The 13,808-nt window shown below is 31.5% G+C and overlaps 1 protein-coding gene across 1 annotated transcript; it reads left to right on the top strand.

Moving 5' to 3' along the window:
* Positions 1-268: 268 nt before the first annotated feature.
* On the top strand, positions 269-3,913 carry LOC114750082 (CBL-interacting serine/threonine-protein kinase 9-like). The gene is made up of 4 exons (XM_028938625.1): positions 269-370; positions 739-813; positions 3,029-3,101; positions 3,527-3,913. Exons 1-4 carry the CDS (start codon positions 275-277, stop codon positions 3,544-3,546), a joined length of 264 nt encoding a protein of 87 aa, XP_028794458.1. The 5' UTR covers positions 269-274; the 3' UTR covers positions 3,547-3,913.
* Positions 3,914-13,808: the final 9,895 nt, after the last annotated feature.

A 13,808-nucleotide genomic window follows, 5' to 3' on the forward strand; every position in this document is an offset into this window, starting at 1 on the left:
ATCACTTCTTTCAATTTAGTCACTCAATTATGATACTTGCAATATTACTCGTGCCAAATTTGCTGGCCAAACATATCAAAAGGTAACAAATTTTTAAATTTGGTGTTAAACTTTGGACTGAAGTAGATTACATGCATGTTTAGTGATTGAGATTAAGGAAAATAAATCTTGGAGGGTCACAATTTGAAAATTCACCCATCTCTCAAGGACCAAAAGGGGATTTTTCTCAGTACCTTTCCATTACGATTTCTAAGGTCAATATTTTCTATTTGATATGTCCACTTCTGATAACATCTCTAACTGTCCATCTCAGTTGAAGATTCAAGGGGAAAAGACTGGACGCAAAGGTCATCTGTCTGTAGTTACTGAGGTAAATGATTCTCAAGTGTTTCTTTTCTGATATCCAAGGGTGCATGTCAAGTTTGACTGTAATCAGAATAAATATGACTTATAAATTAAATATGTTTTCTGTTCATTGCATGCGGATATTTAAAATCATCCTTTTCAAAAGAGACACATTACTTGAAAAAGTATTTTTGACCGTCTAGCTTGAAAAAGTATATACTGTCCATGTGTTTGGAAAATATCACTCCAATGAGTAGTAGATATAATCGAAATAGATAATTTAGTTTTATATTCGATGTCACATAAGGGACTCATGAATAAATAGTGGTAGATGATTCTGGTTTTATACGGTGTGTTGATTCTAAGGGTTTTGCTTTCACTTCTGTTTTTCAGGTCTTTGAGGTGGCCCCGTCACTTTGTATGGTCGAGCTTCGCAAAGCTGGAGGAGATACTTTGGAATTTCATAAGGTAAGATTCATATTCACAACTAATTGTTGTATTTGCCTATCTGAGTGAAATTATACCTGCTACATCATAGCAGAGGCAGAGCAAAATTATTTGGAGCTCTTGTCGGACAGATGTCTACCTCAAAAATCATAAACTTTTGTGTGTGTCTGTAATATTTTGGTATTATATCATCACATCTTCTGAAAAAAATTATAGAGTATTGGTATTATATTCTCATCTCTGTAAAATACAAACCCTTCGGACCCACACATGTTAATGCTCCCACTGGCTTTAGGATGCTGGTTTCACTATTCTATCATATTAACTTCTAACTCTTTCACCCTAATATAATAGAGAAGATAGGTAGGTGGAAGACAGGTAGAATAAGACGATAGATAGGCAGAGAACAGAGAGTAGAGAGTAGAAGACAGAACCTGAGGAAATCAAAATGACATTTATAAAATGATTCAACCTGGCTACGATCAACTACCCAACCCCTTTACTTAACAATCACAGCCCTCTATAATGGATATTAACCACCCACAGCCACTAACACACACCCCTTAACATCATTAATACTGTATCAATACTCCCTCTCCCGAAAAAGCCTTGCCCTGAAGGATCAAGACCTTTAAAATCTAGTCTAGAAAAATTCTTGAAATCAAATAAATGATAAATTACATTGTTGAAATTCGTACAAATGGACCCAAGTGGCATCTTCACCAATTTCCCTCTAAACCATAACAGAACAAGATGTTAAGCAGGGTCCCATTGCTCACATCATATTGATTTTAACCATTGTATTTCAAAAGCCTGGTCACACTCGTGTGGGAATAACAAGTCTGTAATAATTTCCTGTCCTTCTTGTCCTTTAGAAGTTGCCTCTTGGCCTATTGCTGTGGTAACAACAGCTGGTACACCAGACTGCTTAATCAACTTTTTCTCCATTAGGCATTTCAATTTCCTGCCCATTTGGGAGTCAGAAAAATCATGGGAACCATGGTTTCTTTCCAAAATCCATCATTGACCGCTACACCCTTGGTGAATTTCTTGTCATGTTCTCTCGTTTTCTTTTCTCTTTTTGTGCAACTGATCAACTGATCCTCCGAAGAAACCATTCATGGTACCTCCTCTGTCTGAGGAAATGCCACTTCTTGGATTGCAATTCTCTGTGTCCAATAATGTTCTTGGCTTGAATAATCTTACATTTTTTGCTATGTCCTCTTCCAATCTAGCTGTAAGCAATCAATCAATTGATCTTCGGACAACTATACCCTGCAAGAAAGATAATCGAAAGCATCTTGCTATTCTTAGCATTTCCATTTTGTCTCAGCTGCAACAATTCTTGTTGGATAATCTCTTTCTTTAAGAAGTTCTTTCACAGGAATAATAATCACCCGTTCTTGAAAGCCCAACACCCTTCTCACTGGATTCGAGCAACCTCATCAGCTGTTCAAGCTTCCTTTTTGCCACTTCTTGAATTTCTGATAGCTGCTGCTGCATTCTTGACGGACTTTGCTCCCACCAACCCGTACTTCAATGGCTGGTGAACTGTTGCTCTGATGCCACTGATATGATAGAGAAGATAGATAGGTAGAATAAGAGAATAGAGAGGATAGATAGGTAGAGATGAGAGAAGAGAGAACTAGAGGAAATCAAAATTCCATTTATAAAGTGATTTGACCCCATTATCCATGAACCACAGCCCCTCTGTAATGGATAATAACTATCAGCTGCCACTAATTAACTCCCCTTGCGTTCATTTATATGGCATCACATACTTTTAAGTCTCAAATTTAAAATATATAGCAATGCTCTATTTACAAGTGATGGATGATATAGTTCATTGGTAAGAACTTCGTGCAATATTTGGAGGCCCACCTAATTACACGTAAATTATACCTGTTCGACACCTACAGAAGTTTGGATTTCAGGATGAGTTTGATATCTTTGAGGCAGCCATGCTTGTCTTGTATAAAGCAAATTTCTTTTAGAACACAAGTGCGGGTGTCAAAGTTGAGAAGTCTGGTTTCCCGTGGATAAATTCAATTAACAAAATTGTTTGTTTGTCTTGCATGGATCCTTCATGTTTTTCCAAACTAAATCGTGCATATGCTATGTGAATAATCAATTTTGGAAGTCCGAAAAAGCATGAAATCTATTCTGCCTTAATTGGCTGGAGCTAAATATACCTTTCACTATATGACTTATTTTAGCTTGAATTTCGACCTTACAGTTCTACAAGAATCTCTCCGCTGGACTGAAAGACGTTGTCTGGAAAGCGGATCCCATTGATGAAGAACCTAATGGTCAGTATTGTGACCTTCGTCATATCTATTGAAGTGTTGATTGCTTGATAAGAGTTACTTAGTTGATTTTCTTAATCATAGTCATTAGATTTTATTTGACTTATTTTCAACTTTTAAGAAAATTACATGTAATTTAAAAAACAGAAATCATAATTTTGTGTAACTTCATAATAGTTTTTCTGAAACTTAATGGTAATTTTATTAAAATTCTTTTAAATTTTAACGGTAACTTTGATTTTTTTAAAGTAATTACTATAACTTTGAAGATTCATACTTTTTGGTGGGAAAATGAGCCTTTAAATAAATACACGCGCACGCACACACACACACCAATTTGAAGGTCTTTCCTATACTTGGAACGAAAGAAAATATATGATTTTGTTGGCTATTTTTTAACGGGACGTCTCAATTTTTTGTATGTACAGGGGCGAGAGCATCTACATAATGGAATCTCGAATCTGTGATTGTATTGTACATATGCCTTGTTGTTGGAGAGGTGCGACGAGTTGCTTGTAATGAACTGTATGTGATGGTTTGCCATTTTTTCAGACAATCTAACACCTCCTCGCCACATGGGAGGGGGGACAAACCCCTATATTGGCAAATGGGATATAGAACGCAATAAGCTCTTGGCATGATGGTTTGTGATTGAATTTGAAAACGATTGCTTTTTATTGATACAATAAATTGATTGGATAAAACTCATGATGTGTAATTATTTAATGTAAATTTTGTGGACTGAAGAGAGATGACAATCAGTCTGAGACATGGAAATGAAAGTGTGGTGATAATGTTGGATTGTTGATTAAAAATTCCTGTGGCTGTGATGGTTTCTATGCTCTAGAATTTTCGAATAAGGAAAACAGTGATAGAATGCGAGAATATTGCAGCTTGAAAAGGAAGAGAAACATAATGAAAACAGGAAAAAAAAAAAAAAGGGAAGAAAGAGGAAAGGAGTGTTTTGAATATTCTTTAGATGGGAAAATAAATTGTCCTTGTAATTGATGTTTTGTAGCTTTACAAGGACATGGCTATATATACTCATTGATTTTTTTTTTTTCCAGTGAATGTGAAGAGGTTTTTTTTTTTAAAAAAAAAATGTGCATGAAGAGATTTTTAATCAAATTGAATGATCTCCCAGCAACCTCGTAGCCCCTAAAACTTCAATGAGTATGATTTTACAACAAGAATTTTAGTGCATTCATGTTAAACAATACTGATCTCATATTTTACAAGTTTCGATGTGTGTTTAATAATTTTCAAAGCCAACTCAATTTTTTCAATGATTTGATAATTAAGTGTTTTCCCGAGGCAACTCGTTTTTTCCCCCTCAATTTCAGTAATTTAAGAATCTTTAAAGCTAACCTACAGTCATATCCTTTTACAAGCGAAGTTGACTAAAACTGATAAAGATGGCATTATTTTTCTTTTTTTTTTTTTTTTACCAAAATGATTTATTTTCTGCCGAAAATAATACTTGTACTGTGCTATTGACATTCACAAAGAATGACGAGTCACAATAAAATAGGAAGGAAATTGCAAAAACAAATTGAAAATATTATTACTAATATTTATTCAACCACGGCCCAAGCTCATGAAAAATACTGGCTATTAACATCACGTGCCACTAGTGGCTCCTTCTGAAAACATCCATCCAAAGTCAAGAATAGATTCATATCCGGCTAAAAACATCTTGCTTCGCAACACTTATGCACTCATATTTTTTTCGAAAACGAGAGAGCAATTCATGTATGTTTCATCACTAACTGAAGCACAAGTTGTCTTTAGGCTACATTTTCTCACTTTCATTACAATAATCCCTCAACTTATAATATTGCTCCTTATAACCTCCGTTACCTATGCTCTTTCCCTCACCATATATGCTTTCTACAAAGACACATCAACCATGTAATGGTCCTTAATGATGCAATTACATCCACCAACTTTTTTTATTTGTCTTCATAGTGTTTACTATCCTCTCCAAGATCCACTTGTAAGTGGCATTCTTTCCGTTTATGGATAGCCTATATGTGTGTTTAGATCTTCAATCGATATGACTTATTTGTGTATATTTCACTTGGCACTTCACCTTACCACTTTTTATAGACTTCACTTCATATCTATTGAGCAAGGCATACTCCGTAATGCATCTTTAGACAGACCAACAAAAGTGAACTCCATCCATAATTCCAATTGAAACTCTTTACACATCTTGGATGGGTTTGATGTTTGGTTGTTCACCAAAGCCACTCTCTCATCCTCTTCTCTTTATCAACTTCATCAAGCTCCTCAAATTCATGATAAGATATCATAGCTAAAATCTCTTCACCTCTCACCTCAACTAAGCTATTTTGCTCTGGTTCATCAGGCTGTAGTCTCATCAATTGTGAACTACAAACTACTTCATTTAATATATCACATACTTTAATATCAACATATTGCCTAAAATAATTATTATCCATATATTCTTCTTTACTATTCTCAAATTTTGATAGACGCCCTCCAAACCACTTTCTCTCCCCCCTTACTCCACTATTGTCACCACAATCACTTGTCTCTTCCTCCCAATCCACATTTCACCCAGCAACATAAATGAACAACTAAAAAAATGCATCTTCATAATAATAGCTAAACAATTAACAAAATAGCACATTTTTGTAGAAAAGCATAGCATAATACAAACCAACAAAAATGCCAATGAACTCAACAAATTGAATGTGAAGAAATTAGAGTAACAAATTTAACCAATAAGTTGTTGGTTGAGGTGGTAGTAGCCTCACCCCTTAAAAAGAAAAACACGAGTTCGAATATCAGGAAGCGTACTTATTAGAAAGGCTACTCCTTAACCATTCAAAGTTTGAAATGGATTAATTTCAAGTACAATGTGACAATACTTTTTGCTTTAGTCTACTACTTCAAAAAATCATAGCAATGGCTTCAGAAAGGTCAAAACACATAACTTGTTACTTACCTTTCAGTGGAGTGAAACGCCCCCAAAATGTGATCACAATTCTTCCGTCACCGTTTTTAGATGTTTGTCAGTTAGCTCCCCAACTCTGGTTGGCTCCCACGACCACCAATGGGGACCTGCTTTGATCTAGCCCCACTTCCTTTCCCTTCTCTAGTCAGATGGTTTCATACTCCTTGCATTTCGTTTTGATGCCCTTTCCCCTTTTTTCTCAATTACTTTTTTATTGGTCCACGTTTTCAAATAGGAGGGAGCTGTGTGTTCCCTTTTGCATCAGTTATTATTTTAGTGGTTTTAACTCAGCTTCTTATTTATTTTTTAAAAGCCATGAAAATTAATTTTAATTAAATGTTTCATAAAATGAAAAAATAATAATCTGACTGATTACACTGGACTTCGGGGGAGCTCAGAACATGCTTAGCTTGCTTATTAAAAACAATAAAATTTTTGGTCCTCAAGTTTGTTTTTTATTTTAATTTTGGTCTTTTAAAATTCAAACCATAAGTTTCAGTCTTTCAAATTTATTTTCATTTAAAATGTTGGCTCCTATAATTTAATAAATTCTTGGACTATTTTGCTCCTTGAGTGACTAAAACAAACTTGAATTGCCAAAACCAAAATAAGACCAAGGACTAAAGATTATGTAAACATAAAAAACAATAAGATGTTATCGAAAAATAAAAAATTCAGGACTTGTTTGTTTTTGTTCTTTGTTTTCTTATTCTTAATACAATTTTATAAAATTGTTTTTTAGAACAAGTTTAAAAAATATGTTTGAAAATAACTTTTAAAAAATCACATCTGAAAAAAAATATAAAAAATCACACTTTGAGAGGTGATAGTTGTCACCGGTAATGATAGGTAGCGGGTAGTAGATGAGAAGAAAAGAAGATTTCTCTAATTTTTTAAAACAAAAAAAAAACAAAAGCAAGAAAACATGTAAAAATTGTTTTAGTTTTTAAAACTAAAAGTAAATTTCCAGATAATTTTTTTGTTTTTCTATTTTTAAAAAACAAAAATTTGGTTCTAAAACAATAAACCAAAACAAACCTTAGATCTTAGCGGCCTTTTTTTCTTGAGAAAATTGCGATAAGGTCCCAATCAAGGGAATTAAATACAAAAATATCTCTTGAGATTATCAAATCATTCTTAAGTCCTAAGAAATCTTATTAATAAATTGTAATTTGGTAATTAAACAAATAATTTTTTTTTAATTTGCATTGACAACTGAAAGAGCAGTTGTTGATAACTTAAAGTGTAAAGATTAAAAACTATCATGGTAGGCGATATTGACAACTCATGCATTACATTTTATGCTGTGTTGAGAAAATGTGTTGTTAATACCTGCCGTGATAGTTGTTAATGGTGGTGCTAGTGCTTTTATCAAATTAATAGAGAAATCAGTGTCTGATTTACTTTAGTAATTGATAATGAACCATCGAAAGTTGCTTCATGTCAATTTCATGGTCTATGAACTGTGATTTTATAATTCATTATTCGTTGTGGTTCAGATTTATGGTTTCTCAATGCTATTTTTCTTTGAAGTTTCCATGTAATGTGCTTTTCATTCTGGGGGTCAAATTATTTTTTGCACTTGGCTGTCTCTGAATCTGTCAATTTGTCATATGACTCATTAATTGTGGCGAAACAAATACTATAACTCAAGTGCAAACTATTAACAACTCATTGTAGTATTTATTTTTATTTCCTGTGTAGCCTTGGGGTTTCATTTGATCATAGTCATGATTTTGATCATCACTCTCTTTGCATATTTAATATTGCAGTCTCTTCTTTAACATACTCTGCGTGTAACTTGTTTTCTCTTCTTTCTCATCACTTGCTATTTGGGTTTAGTTTTTGTGTTTTTTAAACGTGCATTAGAGGGCCTTAGGCCAACTGGCTAAAGATGGCACTTGCTGCCTGGTGAAAATATTATTGTTGGCTTTGAGGAAGAAAGTTCCTTTTAATGGAGTCCAACATTAATGACCTGTATTTTGAATTTTGGGGTTCTTTGATAATTGACACTGGTGTAAATTAAAATCAATTTTGCATCATTAAATAACTTTCTGATTAATGATGAGTCTCTTAAAAATACCATTATTGGAATGGACGTTAACGTCATGAATATCTTCTTTATAAAATATTATATTGGTTCAAGCTTGTTTTGTATTACATTGTCGCATCAAGTTATCATAAAAAGATACGAATTTGTGGGTTGGAGGTATGAAAAAAGAACAAGAGACTTGCTTATATTCTTTGTCATCTGAATATTGTTGGCATCTTCTTGCTGCATATGTGAACTTTCTGACAATTATAAAAGTGCTTGGTAACCCCCCAAAAGCATTTAAGAAAAACGTGTTCATGCAAAGCGAGACAAAATTCCGTTGACATATATGTCTTATACATTATAAAATCACTTCTAAAAAGTTAAACCAAATATCAATTACATATTAAATTTTTGGCTACGTGAGTTTTTGCTCTGAAGTGCAGTATGATCTGTGTTTATAAACTGCCACACATGCATCTTTCTCTTTTGTCAAGAGTCTCTCATTTTCTTTCTCATGTATGGCCTCCCAAGCAGTCTTCTTTCTCATGCAGCACCATTGGCAGTCCTGCTTTTGCCAATTCATAGGCACAGACCAGACCTCTAATCCCCGCACCTACCACTCCCACTCTCTTCATTTTGCATCTTGTATTCTCTTTGAGAATAATGATGGTTGATCTTTATTAATTACAAATGTTTCTCGCTTATCACTAAAGGTGTCTTCTAGATCAGGTAGTGATGCTAGATGTTGACTGTGTGAAGTTTTTTCTGTGGTTGTGAATGTAAATTAAGTTGAGTATGATTAGAGGGATATGAGTGGCATCTAACTCATCTTAGAATTTGGAATTATTTCTATCTTCAAAGTGAGTGTTGTTTGTTCATGGATCTATGAGAAAAATACCTACGTGACATAAATCTATGGTTTCTTCATTATAATACAGGATAGTTTCTGCAATTCTTAATTTTGATACATGTATTGTGTTTTATAATTGATTGATTTTATGCACAATGGACATATATGCCCTTTTTTTTTTGGCCATTATATTACATCTTATATTTTTGTTAGCTGAAAATTATTTTTGTATTATTTATTGGTCATTTTGTTTCTTTGTTTTTTTTTTGTCCGAATTAGTTTATCTATATAATAAGATATTAAATAATTATAAAAAATAATTTCATTATAACTATATGAAATAAATAAATCAAACAGATATTTTACTTCTTTTTTTCTTTAAGTTAATTTTAAGAATAATTGTTTCGAACAAGGTTTTATGTGTGTTTTTTTAAATGTCATTTTTTAAGCAATCATCCAAATATATTTGTTTCCCAAAAAATTATTATGAAAAACAATTTTATAAAACTATGCAAAGGAAAGAAAAATTAAAAGCAAAATCAAACAAGGCCTTATTTACTTAATTTGAACCACCAAGCAAGCAATAAGAAGTAAACTTTTAAGAAAATTTCAAATTAGGCATGGAGATGCTTATCAATTATAATCGTTCACGTTTTCATAGCAAATAATCATAATACTTCTCCGGTCCTTAATATAAAACCCAATTCTTGAGTTGGTTTTGGTCCTAAGACTCATTTCTCATATTTATCAATTTTCTCTAAGTTACCCCTATGGATACTCTCTCAATCATAATCAAGTAGAAGAGGGAGATGGGGTATTAAGAAAGATGATTATGATGTTTTAGGAAAAATGTGTCATTTTTCTTATAATGAACTAACTTACCTAACTTTCTTAATCTAATCAAATTAGTTAAATGGGTCTTATATTAAGAATCGGAGGAATATTTAAATTATAAATACTAATAAAGAGAAATAAGTTATTACATCCCAAAAAAGAAAATTAGCTTTCCTTGTCAAATGCCCCAATAAGCCAGTGTTGGATCCCATTCTTCAAATGGATTTTGGTTACTCATGACTAACGTTTGGGAAGTTTGGATTAAAAATAATTTTTCAAAAAGATGAATATGATGAAAAGCAAGAGTAGGATCACTTTCCTAAATTAAGAAGCGGTATGTGAGCTATATATACACATTGGTAATAAATTACGAGTATATGGAAGTAGCATCCAATGTTGTTAAAAACACGATTTAACTCGTAAAATCGTCCGTTTTTGCATGCTTAGGCGTCTATATCGCGTTAACCCTTAAACAAAATCGGAGATCAACAAACTCGGATGAAACTCACATGGAATCGTAGTTGGACAGTCAAGTCGCGAGTTATTTGGCGCGTCTGCGAGTTGTATTCCCACGTTAGTATGCTGCGGTTTGTAAATGATTTTATTTACTGGAGGATGGCTTTAAACTTTTAATCATAGGATAGGCATTGGATGCCACGTGTTTGTAGTGTCTAGTAAACTTTTTTATTTTAAAACAATTTGTTCAAGTACTTTAATTGTAAAATTTTTAATTTATTTAAATGAATAATTAAATATTAAATTTATTTAAACAAATCTCATTTATTAGACGCATGTTGGCTCAGCATTAAAATATTCATTTATATTTTTATCACAATCAACTAATTATAAACTGATTACATGCATGGTGGTAATTGGAATTTAATAATATGATAATATTTTTAAGCTAATTTTTAACAAGAGATAAATTTTTACAATTTCGTGTTATGAGTTTGCATTATAAATTTATCCTTTCATTATCAATTTATTTAAACTCATGAGTCATGAGTTTGATAATCATTGTTGACGGATTTAATCTTAATGATTTGAATTTGATATATATTTAAAATAAATTATTGTCTTCTTATTTTAATAATCTAATTATATACTCTTAATAATTATTCATTAATAGAAGTAAACTTTTACGAGTTTACGATCTAAGTTCACAATTCGAGTTTATATCTTTCTCATGAGTTTACTTAAACTTGTGAGTTTGACAACCTTAGTAGCATCACATGTATGATGTTGAAAAAGGGTAGAGTAGAAGTTCAAGGGTTGCATCAAAGAAAAAACAATTGTAAAAATTATTCGGCTTATTTGTTTCTGTTTGAAAAATGATTTTATTATATTGTTAACTGAAGGAATTTTTTTTTTCATGACATTGTATTTTGAATTTTTTTTCCTCAAAGAAAATTTATAAAATTGTCTTTTAGAACAAAGCAAAAAAAAAAAAATACAGTATAATATTGTGTGAGATTTATATAGTCAATCTCATCTACTAGGATAAGGTTTATTGTTTTTTTTTTAAAAAAACAAATTTTGAGAAGAAAAACATTGTTTGTGTGATTGTTTTAAAAAATTATTTTTCAAAAATAAAAAAAATAAAAACTTGGTCAAAAATTTTATTTTTAAAATCAACTTAAAAGTACATAATTAATTAAAAATAATCAACGCTTTAAAAAAATATATTTATTGTTTGATTTACTCATTTTACATAATTGATGTTGACATTATTTTTTATAATTACTTAATATCTTATTATAATATAAAATAATTTAATGAAAAATCAAATATAATGACCAATAAATAGCAAAAAAATGATTTTTTGACTGACAAAAATGATGTGTTATAACTAAGAAAAAATATATAAATCCATTCTACATAAAATCAATCTATAGTCATTGTGCATATAAATTCAACCGATTGTATCTGGCCAAAAAAAAAAAATTCAATCAATTGTAAGTTACAAAATATGAATAAGATATATAATTAAAGATTACACAAATTATTATTATATTATAATATAATAAAAAAATGCATAAATCAACGTCAAAAACGTATGTAATTGTTGCATAGTTCATATAAGCTAACATAAAAACTACTTCTAAAATAGTTCGCAGAAACTAACATTTAAAACTATTACTAAACATAGTTAACCACCTAGCATAAAAACTATAAGTCCAAATATAACTTTATAGGTTTTATAATCATGCTTTCTTCTTTTCCAAAGGTGTAGTTATAAACAACTTACTCTTAATGGATGTAATAAATTGTTTCATTGTCTTGACATAAATATCATTAGGGATATTCATCTCATTTATGAGCAGCAGCACAATCAACAACACAACTACTAATAGATGATGGGGGTTCTAATACTAGCTTCACTTGGCCTTAGCAAGTTGAGGAGCTTGCCTTAGATGCTTTAGCCTATACTTGAATTGCTTCTCCCATAGACCTAGGTTCTTTCTTTTACTTTTGATTAGATAATTCAATACTTCATATTTCATTATGTGTACCACATTCAACTATGTATGAGATAATATTATCTTTAACCTTATCAAGGTTTATATAAATTCTAATCCTTATTAAGGTTTACATGAATTTTAAAGTGAATATATTCATTCTCAAGTTGAACTTTATCGTCAGAATTTGATGGATCTTGTATAGATGAACGATGAAGTGTTGTAGTGCTTTTATTAAAAATTATACCCAGCATTTACAATGTTTCAGCTCATACTTCTTGAATCTTGTAGATAAATAATGAAGTGCTGCAATTGTCGTATAGTTCATATAAGCTAACATAAAAACTACTTCTAAAATAGTTCATAGAAACTAACATTGAAAATTATTACTAAACATAGTTCACCACTGAACATAAAAACTATAAGTCCAAGTATAACTTTATAGATTTTATAATCATGCTTTCTTCTTTTCCAAACTCGTAGTTATAAACAACTTTCGCTTAATGGACGTAGTAAATTATTTAATTGTCTTCACATGAATATTACTAGGGATATTAATCTTATTATGAGCAACAACACAATCAATAACACAACTATTAATAGTTGATGGGGGTTCTAATATTAGCTTCGGTTAACCTTGGCAAGTTGAGTTGAGGTGCTTGCCTTGGATGCCTCAACCCTTCCTTGAATTGCTTCTCCCATAAACCTAGGTTCTTCTTCTTCTTCTTCTTCCTCTTCTTCTGATTAGATAATTCTATACTTCATTTTTCATTATGTGTAACACATTCAACTATGTTTTGGGCAACATTATCTTCATCCTTTTCAAAATTTATCTGAATTCTAATCCTCATTAAGGTTTTTATATATTTTAAAGTGAATATACCCATTCTTAAATTGAACCTTACCGTTTGGTAGATTTCATATAGATGAATGATGAAGTGTTGTAATGCTTTTGTTAAAAATTGTGTCCAGCAATTTATAATGTTCCAACCCATATTTCTTGAATCATGCAGCCTCAAGATATACCTACAAAATATGCATTTTCAACATAATGTGTTAAACCACACACACTTTGAACATATTGGGTTGGAAATGCATATTTTGGAGATACATCGTCAGCTTGCACGATTCAATAAGTATGGATTGGATCATTATAAATTGCTGGGTATAATTTTTCATAAAAATACCGCAACAGGTGTACTTCATGCATTTATATAAGATATACCAAATTTTGATGATGAGGTTCAATTTGAGAATAAGTATAGTCACTTTAGAGTTTATATAAACCTTGATAAGGATGAAGATAATGTTGCCCCATAAATAGTTGAATGTGTTACGCACTATGAAAAACAAAATATTGAATTTTCTGATTCAAAAGAAAAAGAATGATCCTAAGTTTATGCAAATGTGAGAAGCAATTTAAGCGCGGGATGGGATCCAAGATAGAAACTGAAGCTCATCTTGCTAAAGTTGAGAGGTAGAGGTTAAGCATCGAAGCTAGTGTTGGAACCTCATCATCTATTAGTTGTCCTATTACCAATTGTGTTGC

This window comes from Neltuma alba, unplaced genomic scaffold, assembly GCF_004799145.2.
Source record: "Neltuma alba isolate B1F8T4 unplaced genomic scaffold, ASM479914v2 tig00006314_pilon, whole genome shotgun sequence".
In the NCBI taxonomy this organism is placed as follows: domain Eukaryota; kingdom Viridiplantae; phylum Streptophyta; class Magnoliopsida; order Fabales; family Fabaceae; genus Neltuma; species Neltuma alba.

Bases quoted from the DNA above. Each gene is read 5' to 3' on its own strand.
- LOC114750082 (XM_028938625.1), top strand. From the start codon at position 275: ATGTCCACTTCTGATAACATCTCTAACTGTCCATCTCAGTTGAAGATT. The intron at 371-738 runs GTAAATGATTCT...TCTGTTTTTCAG, and splicing joins ATCTGTCTGTAGTTACTGAG to GTCTTTGAGGTGGCCCCGTC. The intron at 3,102-3,526 runs GTCAGTATTGTG...TTGTATGTACAG, and splicing joins CATTGATGAAGAACCTAATG to GGGCGAGAGCATCTACATAA.